We start from the raw sequence: 23,529 nt of genomic DNA, 5'->3' as shown, positions 1-23,529 counted from the left end.
ATCTGGCATCCTAAACCAATAAGAAGTTTTAAAAATTCAAATCTTCATGCTTATCCAACTTCAAACTTAAAGTATGTTAGCTATATGGAGGTTGCATGGTTACATATTTGTAATATAGCTATAACCTATAAACAATAGCTCCAAGGATGAAAACATACATTAATGAAGTATTATGTAATAGTAAGCAGGTAACTTAAGGTTGCATCCTATTTATTATACAAATAAATTTAGGGCCAGCAATGATTTTTTTCATAAGGGAAACATGATTTGCTATCCTTTGGGCTAATTATTTAAAATACTTTCTTTTGAAATTTTTATGTTTATTTCATATTTACATATGCTCATTGGGGAACTGTCCAGAGCTTGTGTTAATGTTTCATTAACTTTGTTTTTCTTATTTTTCAGCTTTGTGAGTTCTTCATTTATTTTGCATACAAATCCTTAACTCTATGTAATATTATTGAATATTCTCTACCAGCCTGTGGCATCCATTCCATTCACTCAATGGTTTCATCCAAAGAGCAAACATTTTAAAGTTTGATGAAGTTCATTTTATGCATTTGTTTTATGGCTCATGGTTTTTTACATCATAGATAAGGATTCTTGACCTAAGTCTATATCATAAAGATTTTTCTCTTATGTTTTCTTCTGGAAGTTTAATGATTTTGAATGTCACGTTTACTCTATATTCAATTTAGAGTTAACTTTATTCAAAGTGTGAAATATGGAATGAGTCCTTTTTTTTGTATGTGGGTGTCCAATATTTGTAACAATGTTAAAAAAGACTCTTCTTCCTCCAGTGAAATGCCTTTGAAGCTTTGTCAAAGATTAAATCAATCATATTTGTTGATTTCTGAATCTTCAGTTCTAATCTATTCATATAGGTGTTTATCCTTCTAAAACAATACTGCCCCCTGTAAGTACTGTAGCTTGATAGTAAGCTCTCAAGTCAAATATTATGAGTTGTCCAGTTTTACTGTTTTTCAAAATTGTTTTGATTATTCTAGGTCCTTTGCCTTTCCATATACATTTTAGAATTAGCTTGTTGAGTTTTACACAACAACAAAAATGTATTTATTTATTTATTTGAAAGGCAGAGTAAGAGAGAGAGGAAGAGTCAGAAAGAAAAAGATCTTCCAATCACTGGTTCACTTCCCAAATGGCCATACCAGCCAGGGTTGGGCCAGGCCAAAGTAAGGAGCCTGGGAGTCCATTCAGGTCTCCTATGTGGGTGGCAGGGAACCAAGCACTTGGGCCATCTTCTCAAGTGCATTAGCAGGAAGCCGGATCAGAAGCAGAGCAGCTGGGACTTGAAGAGGCACTATAGTAGGGGATGCTGGTGTCACAGTCGCAGATTAACCTGCTGTTCCATACCACTGATCACTCTGTGGGATTTTCACTAGAACTGTGTTGAATCTACTGGTCATTCAAGGGAGAAGTGACATCTTAAGAATGTTAATCCTTCCAACCCATAAACAGGGTGTATCTGTTTATTTGGATCTTCATTATTTCATCAGTGTTTTGAAGTTTTCAGCAATTTCTGCACACATTTTGGTAAATTTACACCTGGGAATTTCATGAGTTTTTTTGGTTATGCTACCATGTGGCTTTTTTACATTTTGATTTTCAATTTTCAATGCTAGTATATAGAAACACAGTTTATTTATGCATATCAGCTTTGCATCTTCAGAACTTGCTAAACTCACATTTTAGTTGTTATAATTCAGAACATATCAAATTATTTCCAAAGCTATTTGGCTTTAAAATCATACATTAGGTAGGAGGTTGAAGTGGCTAAGCCTCTGCTTGGGATGCCTGCATCCCATATTGGAGTGCTGCATTCAAGTCCTTCCCTGCTTTTTTATTCAGCTTCCTGCTAATTTGCACCCTGGAAGGCAGCAGGTGGTGTCTCAAGTACTTGGGTCCTTGCCACCCACTTGGGAGACCCGTATGGAGTTCCTGGTTACTGGCTTTGGCCTATTGCAGTGTTTGGGAAGCGAACCAGTAGATGTAAGCTCCCCACCCCACACACACATATCCATAGCCTTTCAAATAAATGAAAATGAAAATAAAAAATAAAATATACATTATCTCAGTTTCTGTTGACCAGGAATCTGGTCATAGCATATCAACTTCTTCATGTTTGTCACAGACTGCCATCAAGTTGTCATCCAGGTTTCAGCCACCCCAGAGCTCCAAGGGAGAAAGATCCACTTGCATGCTTACTCAAATGATTGATATAATTTGTTAGATTTCATTTGAAGACCTCAGTTTTTCACTGGGTGTTGGTTAGAGGCTTCCTTCAGTTCTTTACCCTATAGGCCTCTTTTTTTAGGACACCTTATAACATGGCAGCTTCCTTCATCACAGCAAGCAAGCCAATGGGTAAAAGGAAGTGCCAGGAAGAGAGAATGCAAGCAAGGCGGAAGTCACCATTTTTATAACCTAATCTCAGAAGTGACCTTCAACCACTTGCTGTGTTCTCTTTAAAAGCAAGTCACTAGGTCGGTGTACAACAAAGGGAATGGATTGTACAAGAGAGTAAATCCCAGTAGGCAGGGATCATTGACAGTCATTCTAGAAACAACCTGCTATTTATATCTAGGAGCTTCTTTGTAGATCCCTTAGGGTTTTCTATGTAGACAAATTTGTAATCTTTCAATATAAACAATTTTGTTTCCATTCAGTGTTTCATTATTTTTCTTTTATCTTATTTGACTTCATGGTACTTACAGTATAATGTTAAATAGAAGTGGTCAGAGTGGACATCCTAATCTTATTTCTGAACGCCAGGTGAAATCGTTGACTCTTTCACCATAATATATGACATCAGCATAAAGATATTTGGAGACCTCTTTCATTAGATTGAGGAATTTCTCTTGTATTCCTAGTTTTCTGAATGTATGTTGAATGGATATTGATTTTTGAGATATGTCTTTTTTGTATCAACCAATCTATAATTAGGATTGTTTTCTTCAGTCCATTGAGATGAAGGATGACATTGATTTTTGAGTGCTGGACAAGCTATTTCAGAATCTATTATTCTTTTTATATATATCTATATATACTTACCAATATTTTCTTGTGAATTTTTGTATCTATGATAAAAAGCAATTGATCTCTAATTTTATTGAATATGATGTCTCTTTTTTTAAAAGAATTATTTATCTATTTGAGAGGCAGAGTTACAGAGAGAGAGAGGAAGAGAGAGAGAGATGTCTTCCGTCTGATAGTTCACTTCCCAAATGGCCGAAATGGCTGGAGCTGTGCTGATCTGAAGCCGGTAGCCAGGAGCTTCTTCCAGGTCTCCCATGCGAGTACAGGGGCCCAAGGACCTGGGCCAGCTTCCATTGCTTTCCCAGGCCATAGCAGAGAGCTGCCTTGGAAGTGGAGCAGCCAGGACTCAAACCAGCACTCACATGGGATGTCTGCGCCACCAGCAGAGGGTTAACCTACTACACCCCACCACCAGCCCCTCTGGTTTTATTATCAGGGTAATCCTGACCTCATAACATGATGGGGAATATATTCCTTTTGCTTCTGTTTTATGGGAAATATTGTGTAGAATTCTTATTTTTCATGCTAAAAATATTTGGTGGAATTTGTTAGTGAAACCATCTCTGAAGATTTTTTTGTAAGATATATGTTTTTTTAAATACTATGATTCAAGTTAACTATTGTTTGATATGAGAATGTCTATATCCCCACATAGACAGATTTGCTGTATTGATGTCATATTTTATATATATGTCATATATTTACCATGTGTTATTTTTTATTATCATTATTATATTATGTCAAATATGTCAATATTTCACTATGTCTCTCCAATAGCTGTTTTAATATTTTCTTCCTATGAGTTTTACACATTTCTTCCTAGTATAATCTCTTCTTGCTATTTTAAATGGGATTTTCTCCAATTTGCTATTTTTGGATTTTAATGCTGTTTATTTTTGCATAATAACGTTGTACTTGTTATTTCATTGAACATCTTACTTTTAGCAGTTTTATCCTTATGCTTTTAATGAGCTTAATATATACTGTAAAAAAGATAGTTTTTCTTTTTCAGTTTTTTTTAACCTCGTTATTTGCAGCTAACAGCATTGATAAATATCTACACTCCAGTGTTAAATGTAAATGAAGTAACAGGCATGGATATCTTTTCCCTGGTCTTAGTACAAATGCCTTTAGTGTTTGATCATTAAGATGCGAGCTGTATAACTAAGTTATCTATATTTTATCTTAGCAGAAAAGTACTCCCAACCTCTATTTTCTTGCATAATATTTATCAGAGTAGCTGTGAATTTTGACAAAGAATTTTTCAGTCAACATATTATAATTGCACCAATATTGTTATAATATTTTAGTTTTAAAACTAAAATCAGGAGAGCGGCAAGATGGCGGAATAGGCAGGGCGCACACTATTAGTCCAGGGGAGAGACAGTTTAATATAAGTGGAGATACTGCAGGGTCAAGGAAGAGTAGGGGATGAAACAGCAGAGGAAACTCTTTTGGAACTAGTGATTCACAGTGGACCTGTGTGGAGAGCGTGGGAGCCCAAGTTCGGGACACCAGCGGCAGAATCAACACAACAGCACTGGAACGCGAGGTGAGCCGGACCTCCATAGCCCGAGACACCAGTGGGCAAGCAGAAAGAGGAGGCTAGACGGAATGAGGCTTGAAACTCCATGGGGAAAAATTCACCAGGCTAACTAGAAGAGAGAGAGGAAAAAAATAAAAAAAGTGACCGATACGGACACAAGTTTCTCTCTCTCCACTCACCTCTCAAAGGCGAGCAAGACAGAGCAGGCGCCATTTTGGACATACGTCATAAGCAGGGCGACCTCAGGTCTGCACCGGCCCTGAGCCTAGCAGAAAAACCTGACTCTGGGGGGAGGGGTGAAATAACAGGAGATTAGCATCTAACTTGGCAACCCAGTGGGAGACTGCAGGAGAATTGGAGCCCACACTGAGGACAGCACAGATTCCCTGTGTGGTCATTGGGAAAGAGCTTCCAATCTCTGGCTCCTGTGGGTATATCATTTGCCTGCTAACTACCTCCAATTACGTTCAGCTGTGCGGAATTACTTCCCTTTTGAATCCAAAAAAGAAAGAGAGATTTACCACACCTAACCTGGGAGTGTCATCTTTGACACACCCTCAACCCTGAGGAACCAAACACAGCTCTCAGTCCACACTCATCTCAAGCCTCTAAGGCTCCACCAAAAGCAGACAGTCCACTTAATATAGAGCCATAGTGTAACAAGGAAAAACACCACAGTGAAGAAACCAAATATCTCCAACATGCCAAACAACAAACGCAAAAACCAAGGTAACAAGAACAAGGAAGACACTATGACGCCCACAAATGAAAAAGACACCCCAATTCAAGATTATGAAGATGAAGAGATTGAAGAAATGCAAGAAGCAGATCTCAAAAAATTGATAAGAACATTAAGAAGTTCTCAAAAACAAATTCTTGAACTACAGAAATCCTTAATGGACAAGATAGAAAATCTCTCTCGTGAAAGTGAAATATTAAGGAGGAATCAAAATGAAATGAAACAACTAGTGGAACAAGAAACTCTGATAGTGATGAGAAATCATAATGAAATGAAGAATTCAATAGATCAAATGACAAACACATTAGAGAGCCTTAAAAACAGAATGGGCAAAGCAGAAGAGAGAATATCAGACTTAGAAGACAGAGAACAGGAAAGGAAACAGGCAAACCAAAGAAAAGAAGAGGAAATTAGAAATCTAAAAAATATTGTCGGGAATCTACAGGATACTATTAAAAAACCCAACATTCGGGTTCTAGGAGTTCCTGAAGGTATGGCGAGAGAGAAAGGATTAGAAGGCATTTTCAGTGACATACTAGCAGAAAATTTGCCAGGTTTGGAGAAGGACAGAGGCATCTTAGTACAGGAAGCTTATAGAACCCCTAATAAACATGACCAAAAGAGATCCTCACCACGACATGTTGTAATCAAACTCACCACAGTGAAACATAAAGAAAAGATTCTAAAAGGTGCAAGAGAGAAACGTCAGATCACTCTTAGAGGATCTCCAATTAGACTCACAGCAGACTTCTCATCAGAAACCCTACAAGCTAGAAGGGAATGGCGAGACATAGCCCAGGTACTAAGAGAGAAAAACTGCCAGCCCAGAATACTATATCCTGCAAAGCTCTCATTTGTGAATGAAGGTGAAATTAAGACTTTTCATAGCAAGCAGAAACTGAAAGAATTTGTTGCCACTCATCCTGCCCTGCAAAAGATGCTTAAAGATGTGTTACACACAGAAACACAGAAACATGGTCACCAATATGAAAGAAGGTAAAGGAAGGAAACCTCACAGCAAAAGATCACAGGAAGCTCAATTTCTCTTTGACATAGAATTAAACTCTGATGCTCTGTTAAAGCAATGTGTTAAAGTAATCTATTATGTTCTCTTGATGTCTGTTAAATTCTAATTGTTCAAAAACAGCTGAATTTTTATTAAGAGCTATGGGTTATTTAAATATGTGCTTATTTTCAAAGCTTTGAATAATCACCTTGTAACAATGATCAAATTTGGTCTATGTTATGTCGTGATTTTAAGGAATCTTATTTCAACCAGATAATTTGGATTTTGAGTCTTCTTGGCATTCTTGACAGGCATTCAAAAAATCAAAGTTTCAAACAATCTGGTCTCTAAAATTTCCAGTAAATCCTGGACTTTGGTTTTTCCAGTTTGGGCCCAACTGAAAAAATCGAAGGACCTATGTCGCTCATCTTATAGAGACACCAACTAATCAGGCTATTTGGATTATATTAGAAGTACTGTCAAGATGTGATGTGGTACCAGACTTTAAGTTTCTATAATGGAAAACGCTATTAATACAAATGTTTGAGAATTAAAAAGTCTAATGATCTTGTGTTACTAGACATGATAGTTATCTTAATGAGAAAGCCCCAGAGGCCTAAAGGGTTAAATACTTGTAAAATCCTACAGGTGCTTTCAAAAATACTGTGAAGGAAGCAAGTGCCTCTTGTTGGTTGATGAGTTTATCATTTTAAACATGGCGACTTAAAGTCTTTTGTCATCCACAGTTATATATGATGTGCTGCTCATAAAACTAAAGCATTGTTGGTTCTGTGTTTAGCTGTCCTCCTATAGGTTCCTATGGACTTTTTCCCAGCCACTTCTATTGTATTCAGTACTTTGGGATGGCTCTGTAAACAGATGAAGCCAATAATGTATTAAGAGTACCAACTGAGAGAAAGTATGGTTAACTGAGGTTACTAAAAACAAAAAGCAATTTAAATCAATTGGCAATCTACAAAAAGAGTTAAAGATTTTAAAAAGCTATTATTAAAATTGCTATATTGGTCTATTATGCTATGTTACATGTGTGTACATATTGTATGTCCACATGGGGAAATTTTATTAAGAGTTTTATTTTAAATGGCTTATAGATAAGATTGTCGCCGGCGCCGTGGCTCAACAGGCTAATCCTCCGCCTTGCGGCGCCGGCACACCGGGTTCTAGTCCCGGTCGGGGAGCCGGATTCTATCCCGGTTGCCCCTCTTCCAGGCCAGCTCTCTGCTGTGGCCAGGGAGTGCAGTGGAGGATGGCCCAAGTGTTTGGGCCCTGCACCCCATGGGAGACCAGGATAAGCACCTGGCTCCTGCCATCGGATCAGCGCGGTGCGCCGGCCGCAGCGCGCTACCGCGGCGGCCATTAGAGGGTGAACCAACGGCAAAGGAAGACCTTTCTCTCTGTCTCTCTCTCTCTCACTGTCCACTCTGCCTGTCAAAAAAAAAAAAAAAAAAAAAAAAAAAAAAAAAGATAAGATTGTCCATAAATTTAAGCTGCTAAAATCAATCAAAGATACATTTTAATTTGTGTGACCTGAATCTGTGTATCATATGTTTTAAACGTGTTGGTAGAAAGAAACTAAAAACATTTTAGATGGTTGTGCTTAAGTTTACTGGCTAAACAAACTACACCATGTTAGATATTTAAGAGGTGTTTTCAAATACATGATTCTTAAAATTTATAGAAGGCATTGGACCTTCTGGTAAATGTTTTCTTAAGTTGTTATCTAATGGTTGAAACTGTTTGCTAAGTATTCATGTGATATTGCTATTGTCAGCAATCGATCTAGGACTTGCTCCCTCATTTCTCTATTCTAAGCCCAACTTGTTCTTTCATTTCTCTATTCTCTTCAAGGTAGGAAACTAATTCTATTATGAAGGAATCTGTAGGATGCACAATTTAATCTTTAGACCTTATAAAAGAGATGGCTAACATTTTCTGTAATAGCACAGCCAAAATAAGAACTTAAAGAATAATCTCATAGCTAGATTCACTTCGCCATCAGCGAAGTATACAGTAAGTAGAAGAAACCTCCCTTTCAGACCAAAGGGAGAGAAAATTTTAAAGCGAGAATATAATTTTCCTCATGGGCATTGTCTACCTTAGAAAAACTACCTACAGAACATGCCTGTGACTATAGACTTGTAGTTCAGGCCACCGAAGATTAGAGATGGGACTTGGGCACTCCCTTGACTTGCATCCTCTGGCCTGCTTTAACACAAACCAGGAGGAAGAGAAAGCTCGGCATCAGAAGCAATGGGTGGCAGGCCTATTAATGGCTCATCTGTACAGTGATCTGCCCTCAAGGAGACCCAACAGGCCAGTCCACTGCAGTGGCTTTCAATGTGGTAAGCCTGGGTTTCAGCAGAAGTCAGCTTGTGAAGAGCCCTGGCAGCTCTGCCAAGAGTTGGATCACTGGAAATGGACCTGCCCTGGAGTCGAAGGATGCCCAGGTCAGAGCCACAGATCTTATTGGCTCTAAGCTGAAAAGCCCTTCACTCAGCCCAACTTCCAAAGTGACCACTGCAGCTGAGGGGATGGTCAAGTAGGGTCAGCAACATTGCAGGCAGAACTGTAAATTTCTTGTTAGAGATGCCCCCTGCCTTTACCTGGCCAGCTCTCCTCCCAGCCCAGCCAAGTAATGAAAGTCAACAGAGTGCCTTCCCCTAGGAGGTTCACACCTCCCTTAGGATATACCCCATGTGAAGAGATAGATAGGTCTGGGCCTCTGAATTTACAAGGCCTAAAGACCACCAGATTATTATCAAGCCCCTTCTATCAGGTTCTATTTGCCTCTCAATCAGAAAAATTACTTGTAGCTTAGGCAGCACCTTTCTTAGCTCCTCTAATAATGACTCTGTCCTTTGTTCTAGGCCCTGTCTAGTGCACTTGGGCTTCATTCCTTTGTAATCATAACCTCTACTCTACCACCAATGGCTCTCCTCCCAACCTGTGTGTACTGATGGTCCTCTTCCCCACTTAATGCTGTATAATTGTTCAAACCTGGTAAATGCCACTCTTAGGATCATTGGTTACTATCCTCACTCTGTCTTTTATGACCTTGTCTAAATATGATCAGAGTCGGCAAACTTGGAAGGCTTCCATAGCCTTGGTAACTCATGACGACAGCCTAGGATGGTTACTGGCGCCATAAACTAGAGTGTCAATTTGTTGGGTCAACAACAGGATCCACTGTGCACTTGCTCCTCATGTGGGATCTCTGTCCTTAATGTGCTGTACATTGTGATTTAATGCTATAACTAGTACTCCAACAGTATGTTTTACTTTGTGTTTCTGTGTGGGTGCAAACTGTTGGAATCTTTATACTTAATTGATCTTCTGTATATAAAGAGAATTGAAAATGAATCTTGATGCAAATGGAAGGGGAGAGGGAGCGGGAAAGGGGAGGGTTGCGGGTGGGAGGGAAGTTATGGGAGGGGGGAAGCCATTGTAATCCATAAGCTGTACACTGGAAATTTATATTCATTAAATAAAAGTTAAAAAAATAAATTAAAAAAAACTAAAATCAGTTACTAATAATGTTTATGTCATATATTAATATATTTTATTAAAGGATTTATTAATATTGAGTCAATATAGTTTTACTGGAATAATACTGTGGCCATCCCATTGGTCATAGTGTATTACATTTTTAATGTGGCTTTTGATTCATTTCTCTTCAGCTTTATATTGGAACAATCAACAAATAAATTTTCTATATATTTATGGTATATGTCTATATTGGGAAATGATGAAATCAAGTCAATAAATATCAATCACCTCACATACCTAACATTTTTGTATTGAAAACATTTATGATCTACTCTTCTTGCAATTTCAAGCATACAACACATTATTATCAGCTATATTCACCATGCTGTACAATAGGTCTCCAGCATTCATTCCTCACATCTAACTAAAATTTTTACTCTTTGACCAATATCTAACATCCCTCCCCCTAATGCACAAAACCTAAAGCTGGGGCGACCACTCTTCTATTCTCTGCTTCTGAGTTAAACTTTTTTCAACTGTTGAGGCATTGGCTTCCATTTGGTAATGTTGTGTCAAGTATTTTTGCATTTAATAGTCATAAATAAGGTTGATCTGCAGTTTCTTTTTCTTTCTTCTTTTTTTTTTTTTTTGGTCTGTAGTTTCACTTCTTTATCTTTACCTGGTTTACATATCAATGTTATGCTCACTTCATATCATATAAGAATTAGGAAGTTTGCCTTTGTGTTTACTCTGCTCTGAAACAATTTGTGGAGCACTATGGCTATCTAGAATTTAAAGGTTTTATAGAATTGCCCAGGAAAACTACTTGGGTCTGGTTTTTTTCTGTGTGTGTTGTAGCTTCCTTCATAGCTTTCTATATTTTTCTACAAAACTTGGTCTGTTCCTCTCTATTTCTAAACAGGATAATTTTGTTAACCTGGATGCCTTTGACAAATTTCCTACTATTTTACATTTTCAATCGATTTGCATATAAACCTACAAAGTAATCTCATGATTTTAAGAATTTTGTTTCAATAGCTATTTCCCCTGTCATGTCACATTTTGCATATTTATGCTTTTTGCTTTTTTCCTTGCTTAAATTAGCTTGTGGTTTTCCAATTAAAAAAATCTTCTACAAAATGAGGATTACTTGATTTTTATTTACATGTATTTTTCTTTTATTCTCTATTCTGCCAAATATAGCTTTTATGTTTTTATTTTGTCTTTGTCATTTCCTTTGATTTACTTTTTAACTTTTTTCTAAGATTGTTTACTGGAAATTAAACTATTTGCAAACTTTAATTTTATAGTAATGAATGTAATTAGATATATTAATTTCCCCTGACCAATGGATTGAGTATAAACTGTCAATTTTGATATGCAGTATTTTTGCTATCATATTTCAAGAGAAATTCTGTGATTAAAATTTCCATTTGCATTTCTTTTTTTCTATCAAGAATTGTTTAAAAATTATTATATTTAATGGTTAGACAGTCTTAAAATTTTTGTTGTTAGTACTTTCTAGCATTATTGAATTGTTACCAGAAAGTACTTTTAGTAATATTTCTACATTTGTAATACTTTATTTGTGACTTAATATATGATTAATGCTTGTGAGTGTTGCCTGTATGCTTAAAAATTAGGTAAATTATAATAAAGTTATAAGCTCAATATACATCCATAAGATCTATATTCCTATTGATTGGTTGATTTGAAAGGTTGATTTGAATGAAAGGTTCACTCCCCAAAGGCCCACAATGGCCAGTGGCTGGGTCAGATTGAAGCCAAGAGCTGGAACCTAATCCAATGTCTCCCATGTGGGTGGCAGAAATTCAAGTACTTGAACCATCATCTGTTGCCTCCCAGGGTACACACTAGCAGGAAGCTGGAATACAGAGCACAGTTGGGACTCAAACCCAAGCAGTCTTATACGGGATGTGGACATTCCATGCAGCAACCCTACAGCTGCGTTAAACTCCCACCTTTCTTATTTCTTTTTGTCTAATCATTTTACTGAGCAGCTATTGCAATCTCCAATTATTCTTCCATATTTTATAGTTTATGCTTTATAAAACTTACTGCTGTGTTACTGGATGCATAGATATTCTTAACTGCTGTATCTTTGTTATTGATTTGATTTTTATCACTAATAAACATCCTTCTTTTCACTCATGCTGCTTTTTTCACTTGAGTTATACTTACATATCAAAATCGGAATTCCTGCTTTTAGTTATTTTTTTATCTTGAGCAAGCTAGACAGGGCAAACAAGATTATGAATCCGGCTTTTTGATGTTTTGATGTTTGCTTTTGTGTTTTGTCCCTGTTTTCTAACTGATTGTTAGTTGACTGTTAGTTTTTCCCCAAAATTGTGCTTAAAAAACCCCACTTCTACCAGCTTTTCAGGTCTGCCTGTCTTGGAGCCTCCCTCCATGCTGCTTTGGCAGGAGGTTTCGGACTCAAATAAATTTTGCTTTTCTCTCTGTGTTATCCTCTTGGAAACTCTTCTTCCATGCAAGACAAAGAACCAAGGGTGTCTTTCTTCACCACTGTTTCACCCAGAACATTACCATTTGCTTGTTACACTTAGGCCTATGTATTTATTTTTAATCATGAACCAGTGTATTTTTAATTGTTCATTTTTTATGCAGCAAGTTTTTCAAATTAGAAACCTTTTATTTTTATTTGTGTGTTAAGTTCATTAAAGTTTATTGCTGGGGCAGGCATTGCGGCATAGGAGGTTAAACCACTGCTTGGGACATCAAAATTCCAATTGGAATGACTGCTCAAATCCTGGCTACTCTGATTCCAATACACCTTCCTGCTAAAACACACTCAGGAGGCAGCAGATGATGGGTCAAGTGCTTGGGCATCTGCCATCCACATGGGAGACCAAGATGGAGTTCCAGGTTCCTGGCTTGGTCTGGCCCTACCTGGCTGATGGTGGCATTTGAGAAGTCAGATGGAATCTCTCTCTCTCTCTCTCTCTCTCTCTCTCTCTCTCTCTCTCTTTCTCTGTTTCTTTGTGTGCCTGCCTTTCAAGTAGATGAAAGTAAACTTAAAATTTGTTTCAAGTTTATTACATTACTGATGTATGTGATTTCAATTTTATCATATTCTATCATGGTACTATTACATGCAGTCTGTATTATTTGTTTCTGTTTCTTTCTCTAGTTGATTGGTTTGGGCTCCTCTATTAATTACATTTCTATTGTTATTTAGGATTTGTAATTTTGTTCTAGGAGTTAAGTTTGTGTATTTATATCATCATTAATGAACTTAGGTCCATGTGTTGTTCTTAAATATATTACTATCTAATTGGTCACTTTTATGGTATTATTTAACTCTAATCTTTTACTTATAGAAAAATCAGTAATATTATTCTACTCTTCCTCTTTCACCTCCCTTTTCTTCTCCCATTTTTAGTTGTATTGTATGTATTTCTGTATAACCATCATCATAATCAAGATACAGAGGAGTTTTATCATACCAATATAAATACATTTTTGTAATCATCTTTTCACCTTCAGTTCCTGGAAACCATTGATCGGCTTTCTATTCTTATGCATTTTCCTTTTATAGACTGTCTTATAAATGGTTGAGTTTTTTTGAAAGTATCACTTCACTCTTTGCTTTGTTATTTTTATTATGTGAAAGGCCTAACTCTTTCTTTTGTTGTAAATTAGTCCTGCTTTTTGCTTAGAATACTTAAGGAATTTTAAAAGATTGATTTATTTATTTGAGTGGTAGAGTTACAGACAGAGAAAGGGAGAGACAGAGAGAAAGGTCATTCATCCACTGGTTCACTTCCCAAATGGCTGCAGTTGGGCAAATCCTAAGCCAGGAACCAGGAGCTTCCCCCCGGGTATCCCACATGGGTGCAAGCACTTGGGCCATCCTCCACTGCTTTCCCAGGCCATTAGCAGAGAGCTGGATCAGAAGAGGAGCTGCTGGGACTTGAACTGGCACCCATATGGGAAGCTGGTGCCTCAGGTAGAGGCTTAGCCTACTACCAAACAGCACCAGCCCCAAGATTTTTTAAATTTACATTTATCATCTATTCAGATATATTCCTATATGTTCCTATACAATTCAAATTTGTTCAAGCTCAATTTTCTAGTACTGGGTTGAACCTACCAACATACACATTTAGACCTATTTCTAGAAAATACTCTTATATTTAGTTTTAAATATTAATTGTTACATTATTTTTCTACCTCAAGGGTAATATATAGGCTCTTTTTTGCTAATATGACATTTCAACCCCTCTGTTTCTGATACTTTCTACTCATTTACCTCATCTTCATTGTCTTTGTAATTAATCTGCTTTTCTGTGCTCCTTAATAAATTTTCAAATGAATTATTTGTGGGGAACTTTTAATTCAATGTTCATTCCTGATATATTTTTATCTTTTTCTTCTATTTTATTTGTCTTTAGTCCAATTAACTTTTTCTTCAGATTGTCTTATTTTTTGTTTTTTGTTTATTTCTATTCCTAATTTTTAGATTCCTGCTTCAAGGCACTTGGTTGAAGACAATTTAATTTCATTCAAAATATTTTGTTATAGTTTTCTTGCATTTGACATTCTTTGTTTGTAGGAATTTTCACCAGATACCTTGTTTTGATTCTCATATTCTGAAATTTTTCTAGTAGCTTGGTATTCATAAAGACTGGTTACATTGGGAGCCAGCATTGTGACATAGTGGGTTAAGCAAATGTTCTCCTTCCAATCCAGCTCCTTGCTAATGTGCCTGGAAAGCAGCAGTAGATGGCCTAAGTGCTTGGGCCCTCGCCACGCATGTGGGAGACCAAAATGGAGATCCAGGCTCCAGGCTTCAGCCAGGCCCAGCTCTAGCTTTTGTGGCCATTGTGGGGTGTGAACCAGCAGATGAAAGGTCTCTCTCTCTCTGTCTTCCTCACTCAGTCATACTGTCATCTTAAAAAAAAAAAAAAAGACTGGTTACATCTGAATTTCAATGATTGTGGCTGGCAGTTTGTGGATAGTTTCCAAGATTCCAAGCTCAAGTGCACCCTCTTTATGTACAAAGTGTGATTTCTTTACTGGGGGGCTTTTAGAGGACAGTGGGAGGCTGTAGCAGAAAGGTGATGAGTTGATATTTTTTGTATTGTAAGATGATATTTATCCCTCTTGCTTCTTTCATTTCACTCTGCATTTTTTTTTTCAAAATCACCTCTCATTGTCTTTATCCTTCTCTACCTTCAAAGAATTGTTTTTCCAAGACTGCTTTTCTGGAGTCCTATGCACACTTTTAAGGTCCTTACCTAAAGGCTGGTCTTCTTGCAAAACTTCAGTGTTTTCATACTTACTGCAGACTTTCTTTGTTGTGGTGACATTAGATCAATCTTAGGCTTCCTAATAGCTTTCTATTTGTCTCTTTCATGAAGCTTTCCCCCCAGGATTACCCTTCTCTTACACAGCAGCATGTGGTGGAATATAATAGATAGCTCAATACAAATACATTGGAATTTGAACGTTCTCCGAACTCGGTGGTGGTATTTTGAAGGTTTATTTCTTCTTATTACTTATTGAGGGGAGGGGCAGTCATGGAATATGGTTCTGGATTTTTAGATTTATGCTAATGCCATTATTTGGCCACCCATGTATTTTTTTAAGGAAAAACTGCAGAAAAAAAAGACATCAAAGGACAAATCTAAATCACAGTTTCATTTTGTTCAGGTAATCTTTTCTTATTTAATTTTGGAGCTATAAAGTGGAAATATACCCACTGAGCAAGTAAGATCGAAGCTCAATGAAGATAGGAAAAGAATATTTTCTGAGAACATTTTATAAAATACCTATTAAGACAATTTATTGCTACTGTATATTTAGAACAGGCTAATTAATTTTTAAGTTTTGTGAAAGATTATCTTCTATGTGCTTTAATATGATTTAGGATTTGAGAATTAGGTACCTTTTCGATATTTTTCCTTCTAGCCTAATTGTATCATATACTCCAGGGAACTGGAAGTCTATTTTACACTTTTGTGAGAAAAACACATCAGCAATAAATTCAAACTGGCCTCTCAACTTCCTAGAAGAGATACTCAGTGGAACTGCGTAATTGTTCAATTGTTCATCATAAATATTAGCTAGCAACAAAACTTTGGTTAAAGTAAAGAGGATAAAGAGATGGTAGAAAATACAAAGAAAATTAAAATCTCTGAAAAAGGGGGTCTTCAAAAAGAACATAGGAATGTATATTATGAAAAAACTGTGCATGGATTTCAAAAATCTTTTACACCAAAACAAGCATCTTTTAATTTAATTTTTTCACAAACTTTTTGAAGTGCCCTACTATATTAAAACTTCCAGTGCCTGCATTTTTATAGCAATGGTATGAACTTGCACTTACATAATTAATAATTAATTTGTGTGCTATCTCTTTGTAAAAACATGAATTCTGGAACCCATCAAAAAAACCTCAGCTATTATTGAGTGCCAGTTTTGCAGGAACTACTTAGTCTGGCAACATTTAAAAGGATTACTTAAAATGTGTTTGTTAAAGTTGAGAAGCCAGCTTTTCCTTCTTTGTACAAGAGATGGTGGTAGGTGCATGTACTGCCCAGAACACAGGGGTAGGAGGGCTCTGTCGCTGCCCCATTCTGTACACCCATTATTTACAAATGCCACTTTGCAACAGAACATCCATATGTAGTTTAGTATATTATAAAATGTCTGTTTTGCTTTTTTGCAGAATATGCTACTGATTCCTCTAATAAATGTGAAACACACATCCAATTCCTTCTATCACACAAATTGCTTTCCTCTTCCTTTCCCAAATGCTTCAGGTAAAATAATGAACTTCATGAGTGTTCACCATACTGACGCAAGTTTATGACAGAATATGATTCAAAACCAATAGATTTGTACTCACCATAAAGGATTGCAAGCAGAGACAGTGGCATGACAAGTAGTCCCACTAGCATATCAGCAATGGCTAGGGACATTAAGAAGTAATTGGTGGCATTGTGCAGTTTCTTTTCCATGCTTACTGCCATGATAACGAGGATGTTGCCACCTATTGTCATGATTATTATTATGACGATTGACAGTGCTGGCCAGTTTTGTACCCCGTCTGGGAATTTAAAGCGTCCACCATCGGAGGTATTGAAAATGTCAGTTACTAGAGCAGCTACTGGGCTTACAGAAATATCACATTGCCAAACCAATAGGCCAATTAGGTGCACACTGAAAATTAAAAAGAAAAAAAAAAGAACCAATTAGCTATATTTTATATTGCTTACACAACTGTAAATACTGCTTACACGAAACATTTTCCCCATCATTATCATCACCACCATCATCATTTCTACTTTCCTAAGTAAACCTCAGCATCTTTTCTTTCCTGTCCAAAGAATACTTTTACTGAGTGATTATTATGAGTTAGGTACTTAGCTCACTGAAATACATGTATATAATCTTATTTGATCTCATATAACAACCTCTAAGAGGTCAGCATTGATTTATGGCCATTACGCTTGAGAGGACTACGAAGTTTAGAGAGCTTAAGTAACTTTTTCAAGCCAATACAGTAGTAAGTGGTAGGGCCAGGATCTATATTCAGGTCCTACTGATTTCAAAGCCTTTAAACTTGCTGCAATCTGGAACCACAGTATTGTCTGATTTGTTGTAATGATTTATTCTCTATTTTTAAGATATTGGTTTTTATTTTTTTAAGATATCCCCTTAGCTCACAACAGAATGAAGGGAGATTTTCTTACAGGATCCAGTACGCTGCTAAGAAATTTGGAAGTTAAGGGCAGGTGTTCAGCCTAGTGGTTAAGATGCCTATGTCTCACATTGGAATGCCTGGGTTCAATTCTGGCTCTAGCTCCTGACTCCAGCTTCCTGCTAATGCAGACCTAGGAGACAGGGGTAATGCCTGAAGTGGTTAGATTCCTGTCACCTACATGGGAGAGCCTTTTGCTTGGCCTAATGCAGGCATTTGCATAATGAACCAGCAAATGGGAGCTCTCCTTTCTTCCTACCTGTCTCTCCCTCTTTGTGTGACTCTCTTTGCCTTTTAAATAAATAGGAACTTGCCTTATTTTTTTTTAAAGACTTATTTATTTATTCAAAAGGCAGAGTTACAGAGAGAGAAGGAGAAACAGAGACTGAGAGAGAGAGAGATCCTCCATTCTGTGGTTCTCCTCAAATGGCTGCATCAGCTGGGGCTGGGCCAGGCCAAAGCCAGGAGCCAGGAACTTCATCTGGGTCTCCCACGTGGGTGCAGGGGCCCAAGGACTTGGTCCACCCTCTGCTGCCTTCCCAGGCACATCAACAGGGAGCTGGATCAGAAATGGAGCAGCCAGGACTCGAACCACCACCATATGGAATGCTGGTGCACAGGCAACAGTTTTACCTGCTGTGCCACTGCACCGGCCCCACCTTCTTTTGATCTAAAGCTAAGAAGGAATAGCTGTCATCAGACCAACTTCAGGCAGTTGTTTGGGAGAGGTACAACGGATTTTGACAATAGTACTTAGTCACTTCTTTTTAGGACTCTTCCTATCGTCTCACATTTCCAAAGTGACTTTATAGTAGTCTTCTACAGTAATAATTTCTTAATGACGTTTGTTAGAAACTGTCTTTCTACCTGCCACTTTCTCCACTTCTGTCTATACTTTCTGGGCCCTTGTAGGCTAGATAATAACTTGTGATGATGATTAATACCTATGGGTTTGTTAGCTTTCATGCATTGGAAACTAAATCTCTTAAGTCTTTTAAAATGTACATTTCTCATGAGGGTATGGAGGTAGAGCCTACTAGTAGGAATTTTGGACCAGATGGATGAATAATGCAAGAGAGTTGGATGTGGTTGTCTTTTGCAGATTCCAAATTAATTTCCCCTGATAGCGACATGAGACTTATTCAAATCATGTACATAAATGTTCTCTCAGAACGTAAGTTTCTGAAGTATTCAATAGAACTAGCACATTTGTTTTCCTTAATAAAACAGATAAGATAGACAAGCATGCTCAATGTTTCCTGCTTAAAAGTGAGGACTATGATTTGCAAATAGCTGTTTTATATTTCTTCTATGTGCAGTAATAGTTATTTAATGCATAATAAATAGCAACATGAGGATGCCATTCCAAAATGTAGTAGTTATTAAATCTTGATATTATTTGTAGAGGAAAAAATTGTCTCTGCTGACAAAATATATGATTAATAGTTTTTATGCAAAACCATTGAAAGACAATTCTTTCTGAAATTGGGGATATGGAACAACAAGATTATAACATCCAAAGTCTAGGTGTACTCTGTAGGAATGCTCTTATCTCCTTATTTCACTCACTTGTTCTTTGAATTGAAAATATTGTCTTTAGTCAGGGAAAATATAACTGCGATTCTATAGATTCACTGCCCATTATAATTATCAGAGAAATTAATAATAGTAGACTCAATAATATCATTATTATAATCATATCATATCCAGAATATTACAACATGCACATGTACATGTGCACCATATTTTCTTAACCAAAATTAGAACTCTTAATCTGAAACATTATTGTTATGATTTAATTTTAAGTCTGAATATTATAATAATTTTCTAAAATATTTAAAAATTATTTCTCTTGGTTTCCATTAATATCTTATTCATATATGCTTCTATCTCTTTGAAGAGAATGAAGAAATCATGAAGCTGTTTTGATGGTCTTACTTTTATCATGTATAAAAACTCTAATAATTTGGACATTTAGTTTAAAATAACTATCTCATTAGTCAAAGCTACCTGATATTCTAAGAAACATGGAGAGCAGAGACATACATAGTCATTTTTATCAAATAATGAGGAATCCATGAATTCTTTGAAAAGTATTATTTTCCTGGGACACAAAAATAAGCAAAATCAATATATGACTCAAAACTGTATATCATAATCTCCGATTAATATGAACAGAAATGATTAAAACAAAGGATCAAAAAATAGAAGCAAGTTGTGTGCTTTCAACTTTGATTACTCTATTATTCTATGTGTTGTATTTGGCATGAGGTGAATGCCAATGATTTTTGGCCAATTACCTTCTATCAGAGCATCAACTTCCTCTTCTGTACAAGTATGATTTATCACTTGGTTTGCTATGAAAATTAAATGATATAAGATATGTAAAGTCTTAAAAAGAGAATTTGTGTCATCGTAGGCCCTCAGTAAATGTTGGAGTTAACCTTCCTTATGCCTTCAAAATTAACCAAAATATTCATGGTTTCTGTACCCCAATCAATGAATTGCAAAATTTGCCAAGAATTTCAGTCAGTCATGATTTTATTTAAAGACAAAACCTATCTATGCAGAGCTGGTCTCAGACAGCAATTTTAAATTCAAGATCTTTTCAGGGCTAACTGATAGAAAACTTGTCCAACTGTCACTAAAAAAGGGAGGGGATTCTGATTTAAATTAGCTAATAGTCATCTGAAATAGTCTCAGAATATTTCATCTGAAATAGCAAACTGCGCCTTTATTTGTCAGGTACAGAACCACAAATGTTTATCCTCAAGCCTAGAGAACAAAGTCCTAGGACACTCTGCAGTCCTACTTCAAGTTTTCTAATAAAATTGTGAAAACATCTAAATCCTTACTTATGTCTCCATAAATGGCAGAGAAGTGCAGGATGAAATTGTACATAACAGGGGGGGCCGGTGCTGTGATGTAGTAGACTAAGCCTCCACCTGTGGCACTGCCATCCCACATAGGTGCCGGTTCATATCCCGGCTGCTCCACTTTTGATCCAGCTCTCTGCTATGGCCTGGGAAAGCAGTAGAAGATGGCCCAAGTCCTTGGGTCCCTGCACCTGCTTGGGAGACCCGGAAGAAACTCCTGGCACCTGGCTTCAGATTGGCCCAGCTCCAGCCACTGTGGCCATTTGGGAAGTGAACCAGAGGTTGGAAGAAGACCTCTCTCTCTGTCTTTCCCTCTCTCTGTCTAACTTGACCTCTCAAATAAATGAATAAAATCTTTAAAATGAAATTGTACATAACAAAAACATGCATGAAAAACCTCTGTCCAATTATGAATTTAATAATCCTGTGGTAGAAAAACACTTCAAGAAGTTGTCTTGCCTATCTTTATTAATCAGAAATATTTTTCATCTTTATTAAAGAATCTGTGAAACCAATACTGAATTATTGAGGACTCTTGTACAATCTAATCTATTGTGAATTACAAAATAAACTAATGGTACCAGGATATATTCTGAAAGAATATTTACTCCAGTTTCCTGGTTTCAATTAAATTCAGTTTAATAAATTCTTATTGAGCACCACTTACACACATGGTTTTATGATTTTTATTGTAGTTCAATTCTATTTTTCCTTGGCTTTATAATCAGGAATTGGCTTGTAATAATTAAACTCAATCAATATTTAATACTCATATGTTCTGAGAAATATATAAAGCTCTTTTACAAAAGAGGCATAATTTAGTTCTTGCTGTTAAAGCATATGTTAACTGTTATTAAGCCCAAAGGAATCTCATAAAATCTGTACAAAACGATTATAATTTTTCTTTGAACAATGCAAATAATTAACTCGATGCTATGAAATTTTTAATGAAAATATGATTTTACATTGTAAGTAGATAAATAAATAATTTAGAATTCTGAACATGTTTTAAATCTACTGAGTTTTTATATGACATCTGACAATGGGCCTTATTAGAAAATATGAGTGGCCACTTGCTTATCTCAATAGAATGGAAAAATCGTACACCAATTCTTTAACTTCATAGCTGAGAAATTGGATAGCTTTTCAGACAGGCTTACATTTTGGTACATGGGCCAAGGGATGTACACTGAGTTGGCACAGGCGCATGTAGTAGGGATATTTGTCCTTTCATTTCCCCATACCTGACTCTTCTTTTCCCTTCTTTATTACTATCTTTCACCCTTTCCTTTCCCTATTGGTCTGCTCTGGTTCTCTTGGAATCAAGCATACCTGAAATTATCATCACTACAATGATATCCAAGATGGACTACATAATGCATACGGCAGAGGATCCAGTGTTGATGTACTGCACATGGACACTGCATGAAAATACTTTGACAAGAATCACTGAGGACGCAATATAGGAGCAAGGAAATTCAGGGCTTTGCAACTACAGTGAGCAGATGTGACCCAGTTTCAGATCTCTTTTTCCATGCCTCATTCCTTAAAGAGTAAATTTGGGAGAAAAAGAAAAAGAGTAAATTTGGAAGAAGCTACTCCAACATGTTACTATGTAAAAATGAAGATACGGGTTGTGCATTCAGCATAGCTGATAACATCTCTTGGGACATCTGCATTCCATATTGGAGTGTCTGGGTTCAAGTCCTGAGTTCTCTCTCAATTTCAGTCACTCGCTAATTGTATGCTCTGGAAGGCAGCAGCTAATGGTTCATGTAATTGGGTGCTTGTCACCCATGTGGGAGACCTGGCTTGAGTTCTTACCTCGTAGCCCAGCCTCAGCTGTTTTGAGCATTTGGAGAGTGAACCAGGAGATGGGTGTGTGCTCTCTTTCTCTCTCTCTCTCTCTCTCTCTCTCTCTCCCTCTCTCTCACTTTCTGTCTGCCTATCAAATAAATTAATAGTGAGTCAATGTTAAAAAAGATATAGTCAGATTATATAAAATTATGAATTGCTTAACACTTTAGTCCTTTATTCACCTAATCCCTTTAAATTGCATTCTGTTTACTGCAACTACTGTGTCATTAGTTCAAGGCTTCTGGGAAAGCGTCACTCCTTTGTCTAGCTCCGCTTCCCCAACCACTACACCCTAACTTCTGATCTTTTCTTTTTCAGTCTCAAGTATTCTTCATAAAACCAAGACTTATGAGGATATTTTATTCTCTTGACTGTTCAATTCATACAGGAAAGAACTCCTTTCCAAGTTTTATCTTTAGATAAAGCAACCATGAGCATTGTGATCGTTTGACTTGAAAGTATTGTCAACACATTACTTGTTTGAGTAATGAGTACAAAACATTGTATTTTACCCACTCATTATATTTGAATAGGAAATACACATAACACTAGTCTTGTGGAAGGTGAGTCATTTATGCAGACTGAGGCAAATATAGCTGAGTGGACATATAGCAGCATTTTTAACATCTGTGAGCAAGCTGCAATAAAAAGTTATTTTTGTTATACCAATAAGTAATAACATCCTTACAGGAATGAATGCACCCCATTCCTCAGGTTCACCATGACTGCTTCAGTCTTAAATGACCAAAGTTTAAAGTTGAGAAGCAGAAATTAATAGATTCACCATATCATCTTTCTGGGGAGAGAAAAAAATAAAGAAAATTAGTTAAAAGTCCAAATAAATTGTGGAACAACCACTTAAACTTCAATGCACTTAATTAGTCATAAAAACAGTCAATATTTAATTTAGCAAACAAGTAGGTATGTATATCATGTGATAAAAATGGCAAACACAGCAGATTATTAACTTATTTACCAATATTCAGTTATAACAGTTTTCCTAAAATATCTTGCAAATGCTTTATTTACATGAGACTTCTACTAACTCTTCCCTATTATTGTACACATAGCATCAAATTAACACTTTTAGAAATAAATAATATGTCTTTCTTAATTTGCAAATCATTGAGAGATAGTGTGTGATCTAATAATTAAGTAGCATCTCTAAAATCAGAAGCCTTCATCTTATAG

General features: G+C 36.5%; 1 protein-coding gene across 1 annotated transcript in view; it reads right to left on the bottom strand.

Moving 5' to 3' along the window:
* The window catches only part of HTR2C (5-hydroxytryptamine receptor 2C), a 208,246-nt gene extending 185,185 nt beyond the window's left edge, over window positions 1-23,061 (bottom strand). The window contains exons 1-2 of the mRNA XM_062184107.1: window positions 23,027-23,061; window positions 16,751-17,064 (exon numbers count right to left, since the gene is read on the bottom strand). Of these exons, the coding sequence (XP_062040091.1) occupies window positions 16,751-17,064; window positions 23,027-23,061 (349 nt within the window). The remainder of the gene's footprint in view (window positions 1-16,750; window positions 17,065-23,026) is intronic.
* Between the last annotated feature and the right edge of the window lie 468 nt (window positions 23,062-23,529).

The sequence above is a fragment of the Lepus europaeus genome, chromosome X (assembly GCF_033115175.1).
Source record: "Lepus europaeus isolate LE1 chromosome X, mLepTim1.pri, whole genome shotgun sequence".
Taxonomy (NCBI): domain Eukaryota; kingdom Metazoa; phylum Chordata; class Mammalia; order Lagomorpha; family Leporidae; genus Lepus; species Lepus europaeus.
The sequence above is the reverse complement of the archived record's forward strand: the minus strand, read 5'-3'. Positions and strand labels throughout refer to the sequence as shown.